Raw genomic sequence first — 26,424 nt, 5'->3', positions numbered from 1 at the left:
TTCCACTTGCCACATTCCTCAGCTCACCCCACCAAACAGCTGTGCATCACTTACGGTTTTCCCCATGCCATCTTCCTGGAATCACTGGGCTTCACAGGCTTTGGGTTTGGCAGCTTCCCCCTCAACCTTCCATTGGTGATGCTGAGTTTATTTAGGAATTATTTTTCTGGGGCAAGTCATAAGTGCTTGGCCACCAGCCAAGTAGAAAGGGGCTCTCCTCCACTCTATCATGTCTTCCCGATGAAACTTCCCACTGTGCCTATAATCCCAGCACTTTGGGAGGCCGAGGTGGGTGGATCACGAGGTCAAGAGATCGAGACCATCCTGGTCAACATGGTGAAACCCCGTCTCTACTAAAAATACAAAAAATTAGCTGGGCATGGTGGCACGTGCCTGTAATCCCAGCTACTCAGGAGGCTGAGGCAGGAGAATTGCTTGAACCCATGAGGCGGAGGTTGTGGTGAGCTGAGATCGCGCCATTGCACTCCAGCCTGGGTAACAAGAGCGAAACTCCGTCTCAAAAAAAAAAAAAGAAACTTCCCACCGTGAGATAACACCCACTCTTCTTAGTCAAAAAGGAAGGAAATTTGACATCAACAAAGGGGTGCAACATAATGCTGTTTTCCTTTGCAAGGGAAGGAGGAAGTGCACTGGTTCTCTGCAGCACACAGCCAGACTCACCTACAGCTTACTAAAGCAGACAATAAATCTCACATATTTCGGGATACCTGCCTGTGAGCTCCCAGGCCCGTGAGTCCACTAAAGGGCAGTGTTAAGGCCCATTCAACAACCCTCCCCATCGCCCCAGTGCAGACCTGGCCTGGGCCTCCTGCAAGTAACAGGGATGAGCAGAGCCAAGCCCTGGGTACCTTTGCCCACAGCCTGCTTTCAAGCACCCATAGGAGACTCATAAAAAAATAAACCTCCTACTCGGCCAATTGCTGCTGGCTTCATCTCTTCAGCTTGAATTTCAGTAATGACTTTGCTTCTGGATAAAACACAGATGTCGCAAGGAAGGGTTACAACTTAAATGATTTTGGGACCACTTCCATTTCAAGGTGCGTGGGGGCAGTAGGAGGCTGTAATATCCCCCAAGGAAGTGTGGGAGGGGATCCTTGAAGAGAATGGGCCTGTACAGATCAGACTAGGTGAAGACAACAGTCCCCCGTGGCAGAGTCCTGGTCACACCCTGGAAATGAACCATTATAATAAATGGAGCACGTACCTGGGGTATCTGGTCTATGCTAAACAGCCTGGGGAGCTTCAGGCTCAGCATCTTGGAGCTGGATTGGACAGGCCAGTGGGTGACAGCACCTCCCTGTTACCAGGCCTCACTCAAAGAGCTGTCATGGCCTGGGGCGTCTCTGCCTAGTTGGTGCTGTGCTGCTTCCCTGAAAGAGGACAGCATGAAGAAATCAGTCAGTTTCAGCCTAACTCCAGCTGGAGCAGGACAGTCAGCTTGTTCAACTATTGAACATATGCTTACTACATATACATGATGGCACAAGATCAAGCTTCCTTAAAAACAGCAAAACGATCAGACTGCTGAGTCATCCACTCCAAGAGTGCTGGACGGAGGTAATTAAATAATAATATGGGTGATTACTATGGTCTGAATGTTTGTGTGTCCCCAAAATTCATATGTCGAAACCTAATCTCTAGTGTGGTGATAAGGAGCAGGGCTTTTGGGAAGTGACTAGGTCACAGAGGCTCTGCCCTTACAAGTGGGATTAGTGCTCATATAAAAGAGGTCTGAGGGAGCTTGTTCATTCCTTCTTCTATGTGAGGACACATAGAAGGAGACATCTGTGAGGAATGGGCCCTCACCAGACGGGGAATCTGCTGGCACCATGACCTTGGACTTCCCAGCCTCCAGAGCTATTACCAATACATTTCTGTCGTTTATAAATTACCCAGTCTTAGGTATTTTGTGATAGCATGCCAAATGAACTAAGACAGTTATCATAAAATTGCAGAGCTAAGGCCAGATTTGGTGGCTCATGCCTGTAATCCCAGAAATCTGGGAGACTGAAGTGGGAGGATCAGTTGAGCCCCAGAGTTCAAGACCAGCCTGGGCAATATAGTGAGACCTTGTTTCTACAAAAAAATTTAAAAATTAGCTGGGCATGGTGTTGTAGTCCCAGCTACTCAAGGGCAGGCTGAAGTGGGATCACTCGAGCCCAGGAAGTCAAGGCTGCCCTGAGCCATGATCATACCACTGCACTTCAGCCTGGGCAACATAGCAAGACTCTGTCTCAAAAAAAAAAAAACACTGCAGAGCTGGAAAGGGCCTTAGAGGTCACCCAGTCTTCTCATGTTACACATGAAGGTGGGAAGGGTGGAGTAACTTTCCCAAGGCTGCACTGCAATGGGAGAGCTGGGCTGCTCACCCTGCATTCTACCAGAGGCTGTCCCTGGACAGAGAGTGGGATCTTAAGTCTGTATCCAGTCAGTGGGCAGAAGAGGACCAGGAACTGGCCCAGATCACAGAAAGAGAAGTAACTCTTCCAGAAAGTTGACCAGTGCTTGGTTGCCCTGAGACACACAAAAGAACCAAGCCAAGCAAATAAATCCAAGGTACTCACTGGAGTACTCTCTCTCCTCCCTCCCTCCCTCCCTCCCTCCCTTCTTCCCTTCCTTCCTTTCTTGCTTCCTTCTTTCTTTCTTTCTTGTGATGTGATCTCAGCTCACTGCAACCTCCACCTCTCAGGTTCAAGAGATTCTCCCACCTCCACCTCCCAAGTAGCTAGGGCTCTAGGTGCATACCACCATGCCCAGCTAAGTTTTGTAGTTTTTGGCAGAAATGAGGTTTCACCATGTTGGCCAGGCTGGTCTCTAAGTCCTGAGCTCAAGTGATCCACCCACCTCCACCTTTCAAAATGCAGGGATTAAGGGCGTGAGCCACAGCATCCAGCCTCCACTCATAGTTCATAGAAATAAGTGTATTCAAAATCAACGAGAGCATCTTCACAACCACAGCCACTCTTGAGTTGCCTGTTTGCTTGAAAAATACTCTCACCACCAACAAAGTTGTTTGAAATCTTTATGTTTTAAAGCGATGTTTAATGCTAATTGCTGAAAAGTGTGTCCCAAGTCACAAGTACTCATTTGCTGTTATTATGCTGTCTGAAATTTGCTTTCAAATACACATAGATAGCATGATACGGAAATGTTAGTTTTAATACAGACCCCTGGCAGACAGGGGGTGATTAGTTAGCATTTGAAAGACAAATCATAAACTCACACACACATTCCGGAGAGTACAGCTTTGGTTCAGTTGGGGTTATTTTTAATCAACATCAGAGGGTGTGCTAATTAGCAGAGTGAATGCTGTTTCTTCAGAGGAATGAGTGGAATTAGAGATATGTGAATTAGTGAGAAGGTTTCCTCTCTCTTGCGTGACAGCTCTGGTACACCCGAAAGAGGCTGCTCCTCTGAATGAGCCTGGATGAGCCCTTTAGGGAAGAGTCAATGGTTTGAATACAACTAGAAATTCAGCTGAAGCATGCCACAAGACAGCTTTTCACATCAGCCACATGTGAACTTTCAAGCAAGGTATGCCTAAGAGTTCCTAAAAGAACAGCTTGCTGTAGCCGGGCGTGGTGGCTCACACCTGTAATCTCAGCACTTTGGGAGCCCAAGGCAGGTGGATCACTCAAGTCAAAGAGTTCGAGACCAGTCTGGACAATATGGGCAACATGGTGAAACCCCGTCTCTACCAAATATACAAAAATAAGCCAGGCATGGTGGCATGTGCCTGTGATCCCAGCTACTCAGGAGGAAGAGTAGCTTGCTGGGGTGTGCTAGGTCATTATATTGTTTCTCTGCCTACTTGTGAGTGCCTGTAGTCCCAGCTACTTGGGAGGCTGAGGCTGGAAAATCACTTGAACCCAGGAGGTGGAGGTTGCAGTGAGCCAAGATTGTGCCACTGCCCTCCAATCTGGCGACAGAGCGAGACTCCATCTCAAAAAAATAAAAATAAATAAATTTTTTAAAAACAGATATTCATGGTGGAACTCAGCCTGAATCTTTCATTGTGCTGTGCCACCTGGTGCTGAGATCGTGGGGGTCCTTCTAGTTCTCAGGTACCTGCAGATACTGAATGAGCCTAGGACTGTATTTCAATCAACTTCAGACACTGCATCAGTTGAAAGTCATGCTGCTATTTTTGTGTACCACTAACACACACACACACACACACACACACACACAAATGCTGCCAATTTTATCATGAAGCACCATGATGGGAAATGAATCCTGATTTCAGAGCTGTTAAAATGTCACACAAAAAAGTGCATGTTGAAATTAGTTGATGAAATACAGTCATTGTGAATGAGCAATTGGCTTAGGTCCATCTGCAATGATTACTCTCTCCAAACTCACTACTCTGCTCTTTTCCTTTTTTTTTTTTTTTTTTTTTTTTTTGTAGAGATGGGTTTTCTCCATGTTGGTCAGGCTGGTTTTGAACTTCTGACCTCAGGTGATCCACCCACCTCAGTCTCCCAAAGTGCTGAGATTACAGGCATGAGCCACCGCACCCAGCCAACTCGCTTTTTACAGGGATCTTTAAAGGCTCTTTTACCACAAAATCAAGACTTGCACCTGGAAGACCATATCCCTGTGAATAAACCTCAATCTGTGTTTCATTTTTTTGCCTCTATTTCTTCCCCTCTCTCTGGATTGTGCCAGGTGCTTTCTGAAAGGATCCCAAATAAGTATTCGCAGGGAAAGGGCAGAATTACCCAGTGTTCCCCAGACAGCCTATTATCCTAATAAAGCGACCCTCAATATCAAAATCTGGATACACCCACCTGTAATGCCACTTCCTTGTTTCCGAAAAATATATTGGAAAACAAAATACTTAATTCATAGTTGGGCAACTCATAGCAAATGCAAATAATTCTGTTTGGTAGGAAGTTTCTCCATACTTGCTTTAGAATGGAAACATGAGACCCGGAAGCTCCTGAGAAGTCATCCAGTCTAAATCATCACTGGATGTCTGGATTTTGTTGAAGGCATTTCAGACAAGTGGTCATACATTTGACCCAAAGAAACAAGCGTAACAGAGGGGTTTCAGGTTTTGTGAGAAGGCAGCGGGGAGATGTCGGGGAAAGGAAGCCAGCATCACCTTTCTCCTCACCCTCAGAGTGGTCTGAATGCCTCCTGCGTGTGGAGCTGGCTTCTTTAGCCAGTGCTGTGAGCTGGCTGGAGAAGAACACAGAGTGAGAGGTGAAGGGGAGGTCCTGCATTCAGGCAGACACTGGGTGGCTGAGCCACACTTCTGATCCTCTCCCTCCCATGGGGCTCCTGTCTAACCTCCTTTATGTGGACAGAAAACAGCACAGAGCACAGGAGGTGACCGAGGCAGAGTCTTGGTCCCATCACTGTGCCAGAAGGCCCCGGCAGTCCTCACCACCACCAAGGACTGAATTGCACCCTGGGGGAGGATGGAGGGAGGCACAGCCCAGGAGCAGGGTGCCCAGCTGCTTGCAGACTTCTGTTCTACCTTAAAACATGTGATCAAAATTAAAAACCTGCATGCATCAAAGCACACTATCAAGAGAGTGAAAAGACAGCCCATGGAATGGGAGATTTGCAAATCAGATGTCTATAAGAGACTAATATCCAGAATGTATAAAGAATGCCCAGAACTTGTCCAGGCGCGGTGGCTCACACCTATAATCCCAGCACTTTGGGAGGAAGAGGCAGGCCGATCACGAGATTGAGACCAGCCTGGGCAACATGGTAAAACCCCATCTCTACTAAAAATACAAAACTTAGCTGGGCATGATGGCGGGCACCTGTAATCCCAGCTGCTCAGTAGGCTGAGGCAGGAGAATCACTTGAACCCAGGAGGCGGAAGTTGCAGTGAGCTGAGATTGCATTACTGCACTCCAGCCTGGGCAACAAGAGTGATACTCTGTGTCAAAAAAAAAAAAAAGAATTCTCAGAACTTGACAAAAAATTCCAAACAAGCCAATTCAAAAATGGGCGAAGGGGTTGAATAGATATTTCTTCCAAAATATACAAACAGCCAATATAAAAGAAAAAAACAAAAGCGCCAATAGGCACATGAAAAGATTCTCAGCACCACTAGTCATTAGGGAAGCGCAATTCTAAAGCGTAATGGGGTACCGCTTCCTAGCCATTAGGATGGCTACTATCAAAAAACAAAACAATCAAAAAACACAGAAGGTAAGTACTGGCAAGGGTGTGGAGAAATGGAAACCCATGCATTTCTGGTGGGACTGTAAAACGGTGCAACAGCTATGGAAAACAGTACGACAGTTACTCAAAAAGTTAAAGAGAACTACCATACAATCCAGCAATTTCACTTCCAGGCATATACGCAAAAGAAGTGAAAGGGGCTGAAACCAATCTTTTTCTTGACAGGGTCTCACTTTGTCACACAGGCTAGCGTGCCTCACCGCAGCCTTGACCTCCTGGGATTAAGTGATCCTCCCACCTCAGCCTCCCAAGTAGCTGGGGCTATAGATGGACACCACCACACTGTCTAATTTTTGCATTTTTTGTAGAGATGAGATCTCCCTATGTTGTCCAGGCTGGTCTTGAACTCCTGGGCTCAAGTGATCCTCCCACCTTGGCCTCCTAAAGTACTGGGATTACAGGCGTGAGCCACCATGCACGGCCTGAAGCAGGTATTTCTAAACCAATTTTCATAGCAGCATCATTCACAACAACCAAAAGGTGGAAGCCCAGATACTCATCAGCAGGTGAATGGCTAAACAAAATGTGGTATATCCATACAACGAAATATTACTCAGCCTGAAGAAACAATGAAAGGTCCAATGTGGTGGTTCATGCCTGTAATCGCAGCTACTCCGGAGGCTGAGGTGGGAAGACTGCCTGAGCCCCGGAGTTCGAGGCCACTGTGAGCTGTGATCATATCACTGCGCTCCAGCCTGGGCAACAGAGCAAGATCCTGTTTCAAAAAAAAAGAAAGGAATAGAATTCGAAAACATGTTTCAACATGGTTGAGGCTTGAAAAAATTAAATGAAATAAGCCAGACAACACAAAGGGACAAATACATGATCCATTAAGATGAGGTGCCTAGAATAGGTAAATTTATAGAGACATGTATGTAAAGACAGTCTGGCAGGGGGCCAAGGGGGCGGGTAGGGGATGGGGAACTAGTGTTTAAGGGATACGTGGTTTCTATTTGGGAAGATGAGAAAGTTGTGGAGATAGGAGATTCTCGTAGCCGCTCAATGCCAATGAATTATACATTTTTAAGTGCTTAGAATGACAAATTTTATGTTATGTATATTTTACAACAATAAAAAAGTATCATAAAAAGCATGTGCTTTTTGTAGCCTGCTTCATAATTTACAGTTGTTTTAATACAAAAATTTATTTTCTCCAAATCTTCCAGAAAAAAATACATATTATATACATCCTGTTACTGCCAACCGCACCCCCCTGCTATTTTGAGAAGCACAGACTAGCTCAATCCACCCTTCTTCCATTTTTTTTTTAGACGGAGTCTCGATCTCTTGCCAGGCTGGAGTGCAGTGGTGCTATCCTGGCTCACTGCAACCTCCATCTTGTGGGTTCAAGGGATTCTCCTACCTCAGCCTCCCAAGTAGCTGAGACTACAGGTATGCACCACCACGCCCGGCTAATTTTTGTATTTTTAGTAGAGACGGGGTTTCACCATGTTGGCCAGGGTGGTCTTGATCTCCTGACCTCATGATCCACCTGCCTCAGCCTCCCAACATTCTGAAATTACAGGTGTGAGCCACCGTACCCGGCCCCTTCTTCTCCTGAGAACCTCAGATAGGAAATGGCTTGTCTGAGGTCACACAGTGAGGACCTGGCAAAGTCAAAATTAAAGAAGGACTCTGACGAACAGTGGGAACATGTGCATGGGCATAGACTAGAGTCAGAAGGACCAGAAGCTCATGCAGCCTTGCCAATGCCTGAATCCACCACGGAGAGAAAAGGACCAACTCACAGGACAGGGAGCTGGAGGGCAGCTGAGGTCACTCATCAGCTGCGTGACACATGCCTGAACTTCAGCCTCCCTGCAGCATGTGTCAAATGCCCACCTCAGCAGGATTATAAACAACTCCCAAGTAGCTTGCCATTCATTAAAACTGTGATTATGCCTGCTCACGCAGTGCTTTCCAAACTGCAGGTCACAACCTCAATGGATCGTGAAATCTGTTTAGTGAGTCATGACTAACGTTTAAAGATAGAATCATATAGAAAAGAATAGACAGAAAATACCAGTGCATTGCAGAGTAAAGGTAAGTACTGTTTTGTGATATTTGTTATATGTGTTAAAGATATTGGTTGCTATGTCATATGTGACTGTATGCCAGCTACTGAGTCACAGCATTGAGCAGCTTCCATTGCTCTCCCCAGAAAAAACCTAGAGAAGCCAATCTCAAGCTTGCACAAGCTTTCAACTGCTTGAGAAAAAAATGTTTAGGACTAACTATGACATGAACCCCCAAATTCCTGTCCTCTGGATGGCAGAAACCAAGAGAACATATCCTCACATAGTCACCAGGTTAAAGCTCTTAAGGACACAAAACAAGACAGAGAAATTTCATCCGGTATTGGTTTCAGGGACACGCAGCAAAGTTTGTAACTGACCAGCCTGGCAGGCTGGCTTGAGAAGTGGGCTTATAGGGGTCCTAAAGCCACACGCTATCCTGTGATGCCCCCTCTTCATTATAGAACACAGAGAGACAAATTCTTAGCACTAAGTACAGCAGATTTGCTACAGCCTAAGACTGGTCTCACAAATCCTTTTTTCTGCTAATCAAACCCTTGCAGAGGAGATCAATAGTTTACTGTTTTACCCAGACAGAGAAATAAAGAGAGACCAGAAACTTGGCTGAGAAGAGTGTCTTACCCTTTTTGCTGGCACACCAGGTTTCTGGGTTCCCTTTCTCTTCAACTTCCAGAAGAATGAAGTGGCATATGATGGCCTGGCTCACTTGTGCTATAGCTGTGGGGTTCAAGCCATTTTACAAGAGAAAATCACCCTTTACTCTTTTATGGAACCATAGGCAAGATTCTTAATTTGCAAAATGCTGCCCAACAGGTTGCATTAATATTTTCCATCCCAGCAAAATGCATGTAACAAAACAGACATTAGTCACCTCATTCAGCACCCAATATCAGCCTGGAAAAGCTCAAACGTTTTCCCATTCATCCCTGTTTTTGATCCACTCCAGGTGGGGAGGGAAGAGCTCTGAATGGTAATTCACAATGGGGTCTCTGGGCAAGGTGAAGAGCAGATGGTCACCCTGAGATACAGGCCTGTTGAGCTTTCTTTAGGGCATATCGAATATGACTAGACAAATAAGGAGGGTTCTCTGAGTTAGACCTGCTGGACTTCCATCAGCAAGCCCTCCTGAGATCCCATCCATATATACAAACACACACAAAGAGGAGACAGACAGAAGGCCTTCCAAGTCAGATCCCTAACCAGAACTCCAAGAGTATCCCTTCCAAACTATCCTCCTAGTCTCCATCTGAGAAACCTCTACAAAATCTTCCTGATTGAGGATAAATCTTGCAAACCAGGACTCTTCCTACTAGTTAGAAAGAGCCAACCAATACCCCACCAGGGGTTGAACAGACACCCCACAATGGGGCTGCAGACACAGACACCCCATGGTGGAACTACAGACATTCCGCAACGGGGCTACAGACACCACACCATAGAGCTACAGAACCAGTAGGGAGAAGGAAGGAGGCATTGACGGCGCTTAGGATACTCACCAATCCAGACATCCCGCAATGGGGCTACACAGACACCCTGTTCCCAGGACAATTTCTCCATTGCAATTAAATCTATGCACATTGGGTTGGCAGCACCCTGCCAGTAGAGAGAGTACCAGAGTCAGCCCCCAGTCCAAGAGAACTGGGCAGCCACCAGGACCGGTTTCTGGATCCATCACTGGAAGGGGGCCACTGAAACAAAGGCAATCCTGGATGAGCCCCCACATTTGTAAACGCCCAAGAGGTTCACCTTGCCTGCTGCCTAGACAGAGCCAATTCATCAAGACAGGGGAGTTGCAGTAGAGAAAGAGAAAGAGTAATTCTCTCAGAGCCTGCTGTGTGGGAGACTGGAGTTTTGTTATTACTCAAATAAGTCTCCCCAAGCATTCGGGGAGCAGAGTTGTTGGCTTTTTTTGTTTTTTTGAGACAAGAGTCTCACTCTTGTTGTTCAGCCTGGAGTGCAGGGGCGCCATCTAGGCTCACTGCAACCTCCGCCTCCCAAGTTCAAGCAATTCTCCTGTCTCAGCCTCCAAAGTAGGTGGGATTACAGGCACATGCCACCACATCTGGCTAATTTTTGTAGTTTTAGTAGAGATGGGGTTTTACCATGTTGGCCAGGTTGGTCTCGAGCTCCTGACCTCAGGTGATCTGCCCACCTCAGCCTCCCAAAGCGCTGGGATTACAGATGTGAGCCACTGTGCCCGGCTGGGGAGCAGAGTTTTTAATGGATAACTTGGTGGGTTGTAGGGGTAACCAGTGAGCCAGGAGCGCTGGTCAGGGATGAAATCATAGGGAGTAGAAGCTGTCTTCTTACACTGAGTCAGTTCCTCGGGTGGGGACCACAAGATCAGATGAGCCAGTTTATTGATATGGGTGATGCCAGCTGATCCATCAAGTTCAGGGGCTGTAAAATATCTCAAGCCCTGATCTTAGGAGGAGTTTAGGGAGGGTCAGAATCTTGTGGCCTCCAGCTGCATGACTCCTAAACCATCATTTCTAATCCCATGGCTAATGTTAGTTTAGTCCCCAGGCGAGAAGGAGGTCTGCTTTGCGAAAGGGCTGTTACCACTTTTGTTTAAACTATAAACTACAAACCAAGTTTCTCCCAAAGTAAGTTCAGCCTACGCCCAGGAATGAACAAAGACAGCTTGGAGGTTAGAAGCAAGATGGAGTCCATCAAGTTAGATCTCTTTCACTGTCTCAGTCATAATTTTGCAAAGGTGGTTTCACTAACATTCCCTGATGTATTACAACGAGTACCCAGGACTGCCTGAGCTTGGAGAATGTTCTGTGAAGATGGGGAGAGGCACACAGAGCTTGGGATTTTGGATCACTGAGGTCAGGTCTCCTCTCTGCCATCTCCTAGGTTTGAATTTGGCTGTCCTTTTTCCAAACGACTTCCATTTTTGCCATCTGTGAAATAAGAATATTAATACCTCCCTGGCCACGGCTATGGGGCAGCTAAAATGAAACAATAATAGATGCGAACAAACTTTATTAACTACAAAACACTGAATCAATGCTAGTGTCATTTACCATTATGGCTACTGTTGTAGCTACTATTACTGTAAAGAACACATTCAGAAGAGTGAGCTGTCTGCTGCAAAAACTCTTAAGATGATTTAAAAAACAAAAATTGAGGCTGTTCACAGTGGCTCATGTCTGTAATCCTAGCAACCTTGGGAGGCCGAGACAGGCAGATTGCCTGAGCTCAGTTCAAGACCAGCCTGGACAACACGGTGAAACCCTGTCTCTACTAAAATATAAAAAATTAGCAGGGCATGGTGGTGTCCACCTGTAGTCCCAGCCGCTCGGGTGGCTGAGGCACAAGAATTGCTTGAACCTGGGAGACAGAGGTTGCAATGAGCTGAGATTGCACCACTGCACTCCAGCCTGGGTTACAGAGTGAGACTCAGTCTCCAAAAAAAAAAAAAATTTAGGTAAAATATACATATATAATTTACCATCTAGTTCAGTGATTGTAAATACATTTATATTCTTTTTCCTCCCCTTCATCCCCCACCTCCTTCCCAGCCTCTGGTAACCACCAACCTACTCTCTATCTTCAAGGATGGGGGTTTTTAACCTGGGTCTGTGGAAATTCATGAATGGGCCTTAGGGAGTTCATCAAATTATAGGTTAAATTATGTGTGGGTGGGTGCATGTATGTGTGAGTGTGTGTGTGTGTGTGTGTGTGTGTCAGTGGGGACAGGGGCCATGGCTTTCAACAAAGTTTCAGTGGCATCTGTGAGCCAGGAAAGGTTAGAACCACCAGCCCCCTACAGTGCCTGGTGAACAAGGTCAAAGCCACATTCCCAGGGTAACCCAGTGTCCAGACCAAATCCCCAATCCAGGGCAGGAGTCATTGGCGTGGCTCCAAGTGGTGGGATAGAGTCATGCTACCAGTCAGTGAATGAAAGGAGTGTCACTTCACAGAAACCTGTTTCTGCCTGGCTGCCCCACCCTGGAAACTGAAAACTGGTCTGGTGGCTGGGAGAGGCATTCCCTCAGCAGGCGTGCTCCAGGGAGGAGCAGCTCTGCCCGCTGAACTGGCCTTGCCCTCCGACTTGGGTCAAGTCCACACCCAAGGCAACCAGCCCCTGACAGAGGCAATGGGCCTGATTCTCATCTGCAGACCCAGGGGGAGGAGAGACAGAGGCAAAGGCAACGGGAACCTGGCAAGGCCCTAAGGAAGGGTGGCCAGCCACGTCACTGTGGGCCACTCAGGGTAAGCACAGGCTGGGATAATGGCCATCCCCACCCTCATCCCCCACAACTCCCTGGGAGTCTCTCCAGGCTGGCCAGGCTGCAGGCCCGTCCCCAAGCCTTGAATCCCCTCTAGCTGGCCACTTGCCTGGCAGACTTTCAGACACAGCCCACAGTCGGCCTCCTCCAGGAGGGACGCCAGCTCCAGGACTCCTCTCCTGCTGCCCTCCTCCTCCCTGAACCCTCTAGCTGTAAGGAAGTGGCTGAGACCAGACTTCAGGGTCACCTGATCTGGGTTTCAGACCCGGCTTCTCTACTCACTGACTGGTGCTTTTGAACATGTTGCTTAACTTTCTCAGCCTTGGTCTTAGCTTTCTCAGCCTCTCTGTCCTTAGCTTGTAAACTGCATGAAGATTTAAATGAAATAATGTACATAAGGTTCTTTGCATGGAATGTGGCTGACAGCGAATAGCTCAATCAAAGGTCATCATTATTATTAGCTTGATTTATATCATTCTCTGATTCTTTTAGGTGTGGTCATTTTGGTAGCCACAATTTAGATTCCTGAAAGACTGGACCTGGATCTAGTTTCATTACAGAAGAGACTTGGCTGGGCTTGTGGCTCACACCTGTAATCCCAGCACTTTGAGAGGCTGAGGTGGGCAGATCACCTGATGTCAGGAGTTCGAGACCAGCCTGACCAATATAGCAAAACCCTGTCTCTACTAAAAATACAAAAATTAGCCCAGGCAAAGTGACTCGCGCCTGTAATCCCAGCACTTTGGGAGGCCAAGGCCAGCGGATCACCTGAGGTCAGGAATTTGAGACCAGCCTGGCCACCATGGTGAAACACCGTTCTACTAAAAATACAAAAAATTAGCCAGGTTGGCAGGAGCCTGTAATCCCAGCTACTTGGAAGGCTGAGGCAGAAGACTCACTTGACCCCAGGAGTTGGAGGCTGCAGTGAGCTGAGATTGCACCACTGCACTCCAGCCTGGGCGAGAGAGCGAGGCTTCATCTAAAAAAAAATAAAAGAGAGAATCAATGGGAAGTGTTGGCTGTTTTACTCAAAGACTGGCTATTCATTCATCTGTCCGTCCACTCATCCACTCATCCATGCGGTGCATGAGCTCTGTGCCGGGCACTCTGCTGATAGCTAAGGACACAGGGGAATAACCACAGCCTGAGCCTAGGGGGAGCTCCCTGCAGAACAGGGGAAACACACAAACTGGTGAGCCCATGTGCTAGATGCTGTGTGGATGGTGAAGGCAAAGTTCAGTGGAAACAGCTGGGCAGGAGCACCTTCACGTGTGGGGAAGCAGGCTTAGGGTCATTTACAGAGGAGATGGCGTGTGAATGGAGTATAAGAGAGCAGGAAGAATCTGTCAGCATGGGAAGGGAGAGGGCACGGCACACCGGCAGAGGGGACAGCTTACTTGAGCAAAGGCACAGAGGCATGACTGTGTGGGGCATGTCACGGGAACAGCCAGTCACCCCTTTGGGTCCCTTTAGCAGACTGGAAGGTATGTGTCCTCTTCTGGCTATGGTGAGGGCAGAGCTGGGTGAGCTGTGGGTGGGAGAGAGAGCCCGGGCTGCCTTGGGGGACTGGGAGGACAGCCCCACTAAGGAGGAGGGGTTTTGCATCTGTTTTCCTTCTCAAACTCACTTTCCTGAAGGAGGCCGCTGCTGGGGACACGCAGGGGAAGGGGAAGGTGGAATACATGACCCCACCCCATCCCTTTCACTTCCTTCTCCCTGTCCTGCCTCACCGGCTGCTACCCAGTCTACACTCACAGCTTGCCAGCCACACCCTGGGCTTTCTCTCGGCTCTGCTTGGGGAGCAAGCCTCGGCCCCACACGGGGCACTGACTCTTACAGGCCATTCATCAAGAAGATGGGGGTGACGGCAGGAAGGCTGCAAGAGGCAGAGAGCACCCTGGGTTCTGAGGTTTGCTGGCCGCAGACCTGCTATGGGGCTTTGGGTACACTCCCCTCCCCTCTCTGGGCCTCATTGTTTCCACCGGGAGAAGGAGGGCCCTGGACCACATGAGTCTGAGACCCCAGCTTAGGCATTCTATGGGGCAGCTCCCAAGGATTCGAGCATCCTCCCCCTCAAAGCTGTTTGTCCTTACCTCTCCTCTCTCTAAAACCGTTCTCGCTGGAGCACCTCCTCTCTCCTCCCTGCAGTCACTGCCACTGGAGATGTGCCCAAGTCTCCATCCCTTGCCACATGCTTTCTGTCTCTCTGTTGTCAACAGGACCTGACATCTTCCTGGAAGCCTCAGAGCCAACACACCTGCAGGCAGTTGCTCAATATGTCTGCAGGTGAATCTCAGAAGCACCCTAGGCATTGGGGAGACTGAGACTTCTAATTTAAACCTCCAAGTGCCTCCAGGAGCTTGGAGTTTGGTAGAAAGATGACGCAGATGAAAAACTGACCACGTGTAGGGACAGGAAGCTCTCAGGAGTGGAGAGAGGGGAGAAGAGCTCAATACTGTGGGGCAGATACAGTATGAAGGAGGGGCACACTAGGATGAAAGAGTGTAGAAAGCAGAGACTTCTGATGACTGAAATGTTTAAACAATAATCTGCATGGGTTGGGCACAGTGGCTCACACCTGTAAGTACTTTGGGAGGCTAAGGCAGAAAGATCACTTGAGTCCAGTAGTTCAAGACCAGCCTGGGCAACATAGTGAGACCCTCCATCTCTACCAAAAAAAAAAAAAAATTAAGAAATTAGCCAAGTGTGGTTGTGCATGCCTGCAGTCCCAGCTACTAGGGAGGCAGAGGCAGGAGAATCACGTGACCTGAGGTGGACGTTGCAGTGAGCCATTTTAATGCCACTGCACTCAAGCCCAGGCAACAGAGTGACACCTTGTCTAAATTAAAAAATAATAATAACAAAAAATAAAAAACCATCATGATACTGTGAAGGTGGAAACATGACATTAAGCATTTGTCAAAGCCCATGGAATGCACCACACAAAGTGTGAGCCCTGATGTAAACGAGGGACAACAGTTAATAACATCGTGCCCATGTTGGTTCATCAGTTTTAACAAACATACTACACTAATGCAAATGTGAATAACAGGGGGTGGGGAGGGAGGGATGGAAAGTGCACCTTCTGCACAATTTTTCTATAAACCTATATCTTCTGTAAAATATAAAATCTATTAAGAAAACAAAAGGCTAGGTGCGGTGGCTCACGCCTGTAATCCAGCACTTTTCAAGACCAAGGCAGGTGGATCACCTGAGGTCAGGAGTTCGAGACCAGCCTGGCCAACAACGCGAAACCCCATCTGTACTAAAAATACAAAAATTAGCCGGGCGTGGTGGCAGGCACCTGTAATGCCAGCTACTTGAAAGGCTGAGACAGGGAGAATAGCTTGAGCTAGGGAGGCGGAGGTTGCAGTGACCCAACAGAGAGAGATTCTGTCTCAAAAAAAAAAAACTGGACCAATATTTAAAAACCAAGAGCTGTCAACATAAAAACCTGAGCTCCCAGTTTCTTTTGATAAATCTGAAGATCTACAACCCTGGGCTGAATTCGCACATGAAAAGAACAGGCAGCAGCTCAGGAGACATAGCTCCTTCCCATGGATACTCACGCTTAGGTTTGCTGAGGCTTCACTGCTCCTGCCAGGCTTGGCTGGGAGCTTTTGGGAGTTTGGGGACCTGGTGATAAAAGTCAGGTGTCTGATCACGAAGAAACAGACAGGCAAATTTGGCTGGGGTCTTCGGAGTACTATTTCCCAGGTGCCGGAAAATGATGATATCAAATGGGAAATGATGAAGAACGTGAGGAAAATCCGGGCAGTTTTCAGACAAATTGAGTTTGATTTGCACGTATTTGCAGTTAAAAAAAATATGATTGCATCTTGGAGGAGATGTTGAAGCTGCAGATAAATTTCAGAGGGAGAGAAAAGTGACTTTCAAAGACCAGGGAATACTTGAGGTCCCACAAAGGAGAGGAACACAGACAGGTGAGCCCAAGGGAAAAAGCCAGGTTCATGGGATGATGTGGTAGAGGTGATGATAAACAATTCACCCGGCATCTTAGTTTCCCAGGCAAATGGCTGTGAGTAGAAGCTGTGGTGGGAGGAGAGGTAGATGAGGCTTAAGGAGACCGGAGAGGGCAGGTGTTTGCGGAGTGGTCAGGAACCAGCCAGGTGAAAGACGGGAGAACTCGGTAGGCCGCTTGGGTTAATGTAGTGCCTGGTTCACCCTGCCCTGGGGCTCATAGCGGAAATGAAGAGTGGGCAGGAATATGCTTGATCATTCATTCATTCATTCATTCATTCAGCACACATTTCCTGAATACCTACTCTATGTCCAACGCTATGGTAGGAAATATATGGGGACGAAGAAGCAGACACAACAGTTCTATCCCCTAAGAGATCACATTCTAGCATAGATCCGCACTAACAATTGCCACATGGCACATCTAATGGTAAAACAGTGGTTACTGCAGACTCACTAGGCACCTGGCTGCAGCCCCAGGTGGGTGCTTGTTCCCTCTGCCAGAGAAACAAACATTCCTTATAGGTCAGTGCTGTGGCCGCCTGACCTATAAGGGTGATGCAGCTGCCTGGAGATACAGAATGCTTACAAAAATAGTGGTTATGCCTCTAGGGGAACACTGAGGAGGGCATTACAGAGTTAGGGGGAGACATCTTAAAGAAATGAAACTTGGGGCAGGGCATGGTGGCTCACACCTATAATCTCAGCACTTTGGGAGTCCGAGGTGGGATGATCACCTGAGGTCAGGAGTTCAAGACCAGCCTGGCCAATATGGTGAAACCCCATCTTTACTAAAAATACAAAAATTAGCCAGGCATGGTGTCGGCCACCTGTAATCCCAGCTACTTGGGAGGCTGAGGCAGGAGAATCACTTGAACCAGGAAGGCAGAGTTTGCAGTGAGCCAAGTCGCCCCGCTGTACTCCAGCCTGTACAACAGAGGAAGACTCCATTAAAAAAAAAAAAAAAAAGAGGAATTAAGCTTGGGATAAGTCTTAAAGAGTCAACAGTAGTGCAGCAGCCATCGGGGAGAGCTGAGGGTACAGGGGCACAGGGGAAAGCAGGACAGGGGCATGGAGGTAGGAAGAGGGTGTATAATTCAGGGACCCGTCTGCAGTTCAGCACAGAAGTGGTGCAGGAGGAGTAGCAGGTGGCCAGAGCGGAGCCCAGAAAACAGAGACCAGATGAAGAATCAGTGTGAGCCACATAGAGGCTGCCCACCCCAATTGTGGTGGTAAGGAGAATGCTGAGGAATGAATGCAGACTAATTTCAAATCCTGGCTCCATCATCTACTGTGTGCCCTTGGACAGATTCCCTAATCTCTGATTTTCTCATCACTTAAGTGAGGATCATAAAAGTTTCATCGGCTCTGGTGAGGATGAAAAACCATGGTATCTACTAGATGATAAGGACTCAATAAAGGGCTATTATCACCACTGCATTTTAGGCGGTCTCAGGTTTGCATTAATGCTCCTTCCTGTGCCTTCTGCCCTTGGCTTATAAGACTGCTTGAAAACAGACTGTTTCCCCTCCAGCTCTGACCCACCTCCCTGGCTGGAGCCGTGGCAAATGGGCACTCCCTGTGTGAGGATGGCAGGGGGTTGCCATGGTGACCTCCCAGCTTGGCTTAGGACTTGAGTGTACTGAGCCTTTTTTTCTTTCTTTTCTTTTTTTTAAGCCCTAGCTATCCCAGCTATTCTAAATATTTACTTCAAGGCGATTATTACACATCTGAAAAAGCTGAATAATATTCCCTAGCACATTGCAGAGAAAAATGGAAAACAATCCACATTTTTGGCAACAAATAACTGGCTGGGTAACTTATGGCACATCCATGCAAAACTGTACCGTGGGGCTGTTAAAAATGCACAGCTCTGTGGTAACTGACAGGAAACGGTGTCATGACAAGTTGTTAAATGAAAAACAGCAGGTTACAGAATAGCCTAAATCTTGTAATCCTGTCTACATAAAATGATGCTACATTTAACTGCTTTGTATTTATGAACAGAAGAAGGTTTAGAAGGCCGTTTGCTGTGGCTCTCTAGATGGTAGTGGTGGATCAGCAAATCTAGGGATTTGCTTTTCTCTTTCTACTTTTCTGTAACAACAGAGTTTGCCCACAATGAACATGTGTATTCTTTTTCCTTTTTCTTTTAACCCAATGCTATTAGAAGAAAATAAATGAATGAGTCCTCTAACTCCTTGCCAATCTTAAAGGGATTGTGTCAGCCAGCCCTTGGGTTGCAAATGCTGGCATTTGCTTGTACACCCACCTGAGAAAGTCACAGGTGAGCCTTACTCTACGTGCCCGCATCCTGCCTGCTGGCCCAGGAGCACCACTGCTCTAGTGGCACCCCATCCAGGGGAGCTGGGGACCGAATCCTAAAGCCTAACAGCTCATGCATTTGGAAAAGCCGCCCCATTTCCCTGGCCAAAGGAGTAAAGAGGAGGCTCCCTTTCTCACCCCCATGGGTGAAGGTGGAGGTTGGTGGGAACACCCCCACTGGGAGCACAGCAGAGGCCATCCATTAGTAGACCTATATCAAGCACTCACTGTGTGCCAGCCTCTGTGTTATCCCTGGAGACTCATGGAGATCCAGGCAGACTCTTGGCCTAGTGGACAGTGGGCTCCAGGAAGGACCTGTCCAAATCCTCCTCATTGTTCCTGCAAGGTTCTGTTCTCCTTCCCACACTTTATGTTCAAACAAGAAAATAGAGCAGTCCCCAGCAGGAGGTCCTGGAAAACCCCATTCCTTAGCATATCTTCAAGCCCTCTGCAGTCCCCAGCCCCACTTCTCACCAGCCTTGCCATATGCCCACCCACTTCTCCTCCCCATCCTTAGCGCACCAGGAACCCACGCCCACGTGCTCATTGTGCTTGCTGTTTGCACTGGATAAGACATCTCTTCCTCCATCTTCTCTTCTTGATAAAATTCCTCTCCTCCTCCTCCTCCCCCTTTTCTTCTCCTTCTTCTTCTCCTTCTCCTTTTCCTTCTCCTTCCTCCTCTTCTTCTCTCCTTCTCCTTCTCCTTCTCCTTCTTCTTCTTCTTCCTCTTATTCTTCTGACGGTCTCACTCTGTCACCAAGCCTGGAGTGCAGTGGTGCAAACACTGCAGTTCACTGCAGCCTCAATCTCCTAGGCTGAAATGATCCTCTCACCACAGCCTTCCCCTCCTGAGTAGCTGGGACCACAGGCACACACCACCATGCCTGGCTAGTTTTTTTCTTTTCTGAGACTGAGTTTCACTCTGTTGCCCAGGCTGAAGTGCAGCGGTATGATCTTGGCTCACTGCAACCTCCACCTCCTGGGTTCAAGTCCTTCTCCTGCTTCAGCCTCCCAAGTAGCTGGGATTACAGGTGCCTGCTACTGTGCCCCACTAATTTTTGTATTTTTAGTAGAGACAGAGTTTCACCATGTTAGCCATGGGTAGCCAGGCTTGTCTCGAACTCCTGACCTCACGTGATCTGCCCACCTTGGTCTCCCAAAGTCCTGGGATTACAGATGTGAGTCACTGCACCTGGCCCTGGCTAGTTTTACATTTTTTTTTTTTTTTTTTAGAAATGGGGTCTCACTATGTTACCCAGGCTAGTCTTGAACTCCTGGGCTCAAATGACCCTCCCACCTTGGCCTCCCAAAGTGCTGGGATGACAGGCATGAGCCACCAGTCTTCTTGACAAAATTCTACATTTTCGTACGGCTAAACGCAAATGTTACTTGCTCTATAATGCTTTCTAGGGCAAAATTAGCTTCCACTCTTCTGGGTTCCACTGCAAGGGTATCTATCATTTTATTTGTAAACTTCAGTTAGATGCCAGTATCCTGGTTTCCATCGGGTCAAGACAGAGTGAGTCTGTCTTGGTCATGGCTGTGCCCATGTGCCTAGCCCAGGAACACTGTTCAGTGTTCAGTGTTCCGGTTCAGGGAATGAAGGTTTGCTGAGCCACTGAATGGCTTCTGCTGTCCTCTGCACACTGAGCTCTGGAGGCAGGGTCTGGCCCGGTTGGCTGGCGTCTTCCACCCAGCGGTTTCCATGCTGTGTTCATAAAAACTGCAGTTTGGTGACAAAATTGTATATCTGTTTGGTCCAAAGATATTTTTTTTTTGAGACAGAGTTTCGCTTTTGTCACCCAGGCTGGAGTGCAATGGCACAATCTCCAGTCACTGCAACCTCCACCTCCTGAATTCAAGTGATTCTCCAGTCTCAGCTTCCCGAGTAGCTGGGATTACAGGCGCCCACCACCACACTCAGCTAATTTTTGTATTTTTAGTAGAGACAAGATTTCACCATGTTGGCCAGGCTGGTCTTGAACTCCTGACCTCAGGGGATCCACCTACCTCAGCCTCCCAAAGTGCTGGGATTACAGGCATGAGCCACCGCGCCCAGCCAAAAGATATTTATTTTAAAAGTTTAAACATCTGAAATCTCAAACAAACTAATTGTAAAACAAAATGTGGGAGAAACTGGGAAAATGTGAACATTTGCTCTTTTATGATAGTGAAGAATTATCAATTCTTAAGGTACAGCAATGGCACTGTGGCTATGTGTTTTATAGGGCCATTTTCCTTTAGCGATATATGCTGAAGTAACTGCAGATAAAATGATATGATGTCTTAGACTGGCTGCAACAGAATCTGGTGGGGATCCAGGGGAGTGGGTAAGAGTGTAGATGAAAATCACTGGCCATGAGTTGATAATTGCTGGAGCCAGGCATGGAAGTTAATCAAACTAATCTCTCCATCTTTGCATATGCTTTGAAAAGGAGACAATAACCATGTCAGAAAAAATCCTGAAGTATGAAATATGTCTTTTGAGTCCTACTCAGACGTTGCATGCCTATAGACAAAGCAAAACTCTGTTGCAAGAGTAATTATCACTCTATTCACAGACTTTCATAACATGTGGGATATCAACAAGACAGTTTGAAACTGATACAGGAAGTCTACATCCGAATCTCCATCTGAACAAGATAAAACCAAAGAACTTAAAGGCAAATCGGAAATGCTTTAGAAACAAAAACTGTGGCTCCTTATAAATAAATGACGGCAGTCTCTGAAAAAAAGCCAGAAGGCCTTGTCAGCGGAAAATATTCAAAGATATCACACAAATATATCTTCTCACTAGTCCCCAACTAGGGTAGAGTCAGGAAAAGTTGTTTCTAGAAAATTTTACAGGGAAAAAAACCATACTTGTGACATAATGATATTGCCAACATCCTTTGATCTTAAATATCTGCTTTAAAAGGATCATATAGTATCTCTTCTTGAACTTTCCATGACTAAATTTTTAGTTTTTGAGGTGGATAGGTTTTAATGTTTCGAATATTTCATTTTTGTTTATTTTATCTGCTACCTTGGATCAAAATGAGAGTGTGTATTTTTCTAAGTCAACCCTTATTGCTATTCTAAAACATTTTTATATTTAAAACTGTTAAATATTTGGGTTTCCTGTTTTACATTTTTTAAATACCTTTTTGAAAAATACTAATACTGATTTCAGCATTATATGATATGCATATTATCGGCCCTGGTGATCTTACCCCAGCACGGAATAACCATTTCCACGCATTGTCAGAGCTGCGAGGGGTTGCTGGGCGCCTCTCTGGATGGACATCAGAACTACCCAGAAAGTTAAAAAATACTAATGCCCAGGCCCAAACACAGCTCATTTAAATCTGGCTCACCAAGGGTCGGGGGAGGGGAACTGGGACCCATGTCAGTGACTCTCAGGTAAAGCTGAGAGTTGAGACCACTGAGATTCTGGTCCCAGGTAAGAGAAGCAGAGCCCACCTGGAGCCAGTCTGCTGCTGAGCCCTGTGGAGCTAGCACCAGGGCGCCAAACGCCAGCCTGGGCTCTTTCTGGCTCTATGCTATCCAGCTAATTGGCCTCCAGGATGGGTACAGCAGGCAGGGTCCTCCCCCAAGCCTGGGAAAGGGTGAAGCCCCGGCCAGGCCGATGGAAGGTGACTCCAGGCCCTGACTGTTGGGTTCCCCTCACCCCAACAGGGAAGCCTCTGACTGCTGGGGAAGGTGAGATCCTATCTCCACCCTGCTCTCAAGCTTCTAATCTGATCAGGAACTTGAAGTCTGAGATAAGGCTGCCAGCCTGTGAAAGCCAGCCCAGACAGCAGAGGGAGGAAAGGAGGGAGACCCAGAGAGGACTTGGGGTGAGGGTGAGTGCCTTCGCATGTCCAGGAGCAGCAGGCTGAGAACCTGGAGGAGGCCATAAAGCCCCTGAGAGCAGAACCAAGACCCCCAGATAAGAACTTCTAGGAGACAGGCTTCAGCTCAATCCACAGAGACAAGGCACTGCTCCCACCCCCACGAGGATGAATGCTCCATGGGCACTGAGTCCCCGCTCCAAAAATGTCCATGTTGAGTCTGAGGTTCTAACCCTGGGAAGTGGTGAGGACCCATTAAAGCTAGGGTGAAGACAGGAGCCTAAAAACCTCTCTGGCAGGAAGTCCCAAGCCCAGCTGTGTATCCAAATAACCTAGGGGCTTGTCAGAACCCAGAGCCGCCAAGGTGGGCCTATCTCAAGCCTTCCAAATCAGAGTCCCTTGGGGTGCTGCCTGGGGATCCCCCTGTTATCAGGCTCCAGTGGTGAGTCCCATGCTTGGCCCAGGGAGGGAACAGCTGCCTGAGCTGTGCTCGTTCGGGTCACATGGCCTAGAGTCCATGTGGGAGACAAGACCCTCACAACCAAAAGCAAGCACTACAAGGAGCTGGGGACCCACAGAGCAGTCTCCCTTCTCCATGGCTTCACTTTCTGCAGTCAGCCACCTGCAGTCAACGGTAGTCCAAAAATAGGTATGTATAGTGCAATAGGATATTTTGAGAGAGTGAGAGACCACATTCATATAATATTTTTTTTTGAGATGGAGTCTGGCTCTGTCACCCAGGCTGGAGTGCAGTAGCATGATCTCGGCTCACTGAAACCTCTACCTCCTGGATTCAAGTGATTCTTCTGTCTCAGCCTCCCAAGGAGCTGGGATCACAGGCGCCTGCCACCACACCTGGATAATTTTTGTGTTTTTAGTAGAGATGGGGTTTCACCATATTGGCCAGGCTGGTCTTGAACTCCTGACCTCAGGTGATCCACCCACCTCAGCGGCCCAAAGTGCTGGGATTACAGGCGTGAGCCACTGCATCTGGCATCATATAGCTTTTTTTTTTTTTTTTTTTTTGAGATAGAGTTTCACTCTTGTTGCTCAGGCTGGAGTGTAATGGCGCAATCTCAGCTCACCGCAATCTCAGCTCACCACAACCTCCACCTCCCGGGTTCAAGCGATTCTCCTGCCTCAGCCTCCCAAGTAGCTGGGATTGTGGATGCCCACCACCACATCCAGCTAATTTTTTGTATTTTTAGTAGAGGTTTCACCATGTTGGCCAGGCTGGTCGCGAACTCCCGACCTCAGGTGATCCACCCACTTCGGCCTCCCAAATAACTTTTATTATAATATATCATAATAATTGCTCTGTTTTATGATTACTGTTAATCTTTTACTAATTTATAACTTACTCTTTACCATTGGTATGTATATATACGAAAAACGTCCTATATACCAGGTTTGGTACTATCCATGGTTTCAGGCATCCACTGGGTCTTGAACCATCTCCCTTGCAGATAAGGGCATTACTGTGCTAGCAGGACAAGGTGAAAAGCAGGTGCCCCAAGGGGAAGGAGGCAGAATGGATGATGGAGGTGAGTTTAAATTCAATCCGCATCTCCTCAGGGAGCACGTGCTCAGTGCTGGGGTCCCAGCTGGGCAGTGTCAGAAATTTTGGCTGCCCTCAAAGAGAACCCCATCTTTCTGAGGAGACAGACATACTCAGTGTGACCACAAGCAGGCAACAGAGGAGAGGGAGACAGACATCTCCAAGGGACCACCTGCCTCTTGGACACATACGCCTGGTGTTAAACAGGTGTCTCAAATATGACACAGCCGCAGTTTGGGTCATTATCTGACACCAAATCCTGCCTTCTGCTTCCTACAAGCTGCCCCCTCTGCTTCGAGAAGCACATTCCTTGCCGGCCTATACAATCCCACCTCACCCTGTCTCAGCCCGAGCCTCACTTCATCATCCTCCAGTGCTCCTTCTCTCCTCTCAGCTCCTGCTGCAGCTCAGGCTGTCCAGGTGCTCCCAGAGCACACTGATGCCCCTCTGGCTCCAGGGCTCCTGCCTTGCTCTCTGCTGAGTCCTCGGAACTAACCAGAGTCTGATGCAGGGAAGAGCACTCAGAAAAGATCTGCCTGGTGGCTGGGAGACGTTTAGGGAAGAAACCCTGAGCAAGGATGCTGGTGCAGCCAGGGCAGACTCCTAGAGGAGGCGGTGCTTGAGGTGGATCCCAAAGAGGCTGCAGACTTGTTTTGGCAGAGGAGGGAACGATGTCCCCAGGGACAGCAGAGGTGCAAGGCGGGGAGGCAGGCTGGCAGACGGCGAGCAGGGGGGCCTGGTGGTGCTGAGCTCAGAGAGGCAAAAGGTGGGAGTACAGCATGGGGAGAAGGGGGAAGAAGGGTGGGCACGCGGAGAAGGCCAAGACATAGCACCCTAGATGCATTCCAACGCCAGGCCAGCAAGGGACGGTCCAGGGAGCCACTGTACCTCCCCAGATGATTGCATTCGTGGGAAGCTTTCCCAGCAATCATTAACTCTGAGTCTCACCCGCTGGGACTGGGGGGCGTTGTTAACCTGTAAAGCTGTAGGTGAGCCATTTCACGTAATCATTACCCAAAGAACACGCCTCACAGGTGAGGGGGAAATGGTCAGGGCAGCCAAGAAGCCAGGGAGATGTGAGCTGGCAGAAGGAAGAAGGCTGCATGGATCTGGATAGGGGGTGGAGCGGCATGGGCCAGCTCCTCAGCAGAGGCTGGAGGGCACTGGGGGTCAGAGAAGGACTCAGGGCCCAGATGGGAAAGGGCATGACTTGCAAGTGGCCCCACAGCCAATGGGGAGCTTAGATGAGGGTGAGGGAACCCAGGCAGATGTACAACCACTCTCCCTAATGTGCGTGGCATTTGGGCTTTGAGTCCCGAAGACTCTCTGGGCCTCACTTTCCTCCCTTATGAAATGGAGATGATGAGGTTTGATTGGAAACACCACTACTGAGCACTCAATCTATTCTAAACCCTTTATGGGCTGGGCGTGGTGGCTCACGCATGTAATCCCAGCACTTTGGGAGGTTGAAGCAGGTGGATCTCTAGAGGTCAAGCATTCCAGAGAAGCCCGGCCAACATGGCAAAACCCTGTCTCTACTAAAAATACAAAAATTAGCTGAGCCTGGTGACACACACCTATAGTCCCAGCTACTCAGGAGACTGAGGCGGGAGACTGAGGCAGGAGTATTGCTGGAATCCAGGAGGTGAAGGTTGCAGTGAGCCGAGATCCCACCACTGCACTCCAGCCTGGGAGACAAAGCAAGACTCCATCTCAAAAAAAAAAAATTAAAACCCCCTTAGGGCATTTTACACCCCATTTAATTTTCACAGCATCTCTTCAGGTGGGCACTTTTATAATCCCCAGAGCAACTGCCTCTCTGGGGTGTTTCAAGTATTAGTAAGTGCCCTATGTGTAAGTCCTTGATGCACAGCATGGTCTCAAAAAGACAACTGTGGGCTGGGCACGGTGGCTCAGGTTTGAGAATCACTAGAACGCAGGAGGCGGAGGTTGCAGTTAGCCAAGATCATGCCATTGCACTCCAACCTGGCAATAAAGGGAGACTCTGTTGGAAAATAAATAAATAAATACCTATGAAGAATGAGAGTAACAGTTCATCTAAATCAGCCTGCAAGCATGTGCAGCCAGAGCTCAGAAGGTGTAACTAGTAAGCCCTCCACCTTTCCTGGGCCCTCACTGCCCAGGACCACCTCTGAGACTCCAGGCTGTCCTTGAGCGCCTGACCCAAGGTCTGCTCAGAGCCCAAGGGGAAGGAAGTGGCA

General features: G+C 48.0%; 1 protein-coding gene and 1 non-coding gene across 11 annotated transcripts in view; one reads left to right on the top strand and one right to left on the bottom strand.

Moving 5' to 3' along the window:
- The window catches only part of PAQR5 (progestin and adipoQ receptor family member 5), a 92,304-nt gene that overhangs the window by 42,458 nt on the left and 23,422 nt on the right, over positions 1-26,424 (bottom strand). For 4 of the 10 annotated variants that reach the window (XM_064382158.1, XM_064382145.1, XM_064382149.1 and 1 more), the window contains 3 exons: positions 8,886-8,981; positions 6,826-6,943; positions 1,226-1,391 (listed from right to left, as the gene is read on the bottom strand). Coding sequence is in view for 8 of the 10 variants with exons in the window: in XM_064382145.1 (XP_064238215.1) it covers positions 1,226-1,276 (51 nt within the window). In the remaining 2 variants the exon portion in view is untranslated. Of the gene's footprint in view, positions 1-1,225; positions 1,392-6,825; positions 6,944-8,885; positions 8,982-9,760; positions 9,866-16,074; positions 16,098-26,424 lie in introns of those variants that run through there. The other 6 variants (XM_064382154.1, XM_064382157.1, XM_012451336.3 and 3 more) reach the window with 6 other exon arrangements.
- On the top strand, positions 16,934-17,068 carry LOC135277429 (small nucleolar RNA SNORA77). The gene has a single exon (XR_010345029.1). It is a non-coding gene; the product is annotated as a small nucleolar RNA SNORA77 (small nucleolar RNA).

This window comes from Aotus nancymaae, unplaced genomic scaffold (genome assembly GCF_030222135.1).
Source record: "Aotus nancymaae isolate 86718 unplaced genomic scaffold, 86718_ANA_hifiasm-v0.15.2.pri h1tg000003l, whole genome shotgun sequence".
NCBI lineage: Eukaryota > Metazoa > Chordata > Mammalia > Primates > Aotidae > Aotus > Aotus nancymaae.
This window is presented reverse-complemented; position numbering and strand designations above follow the sequence as displayed.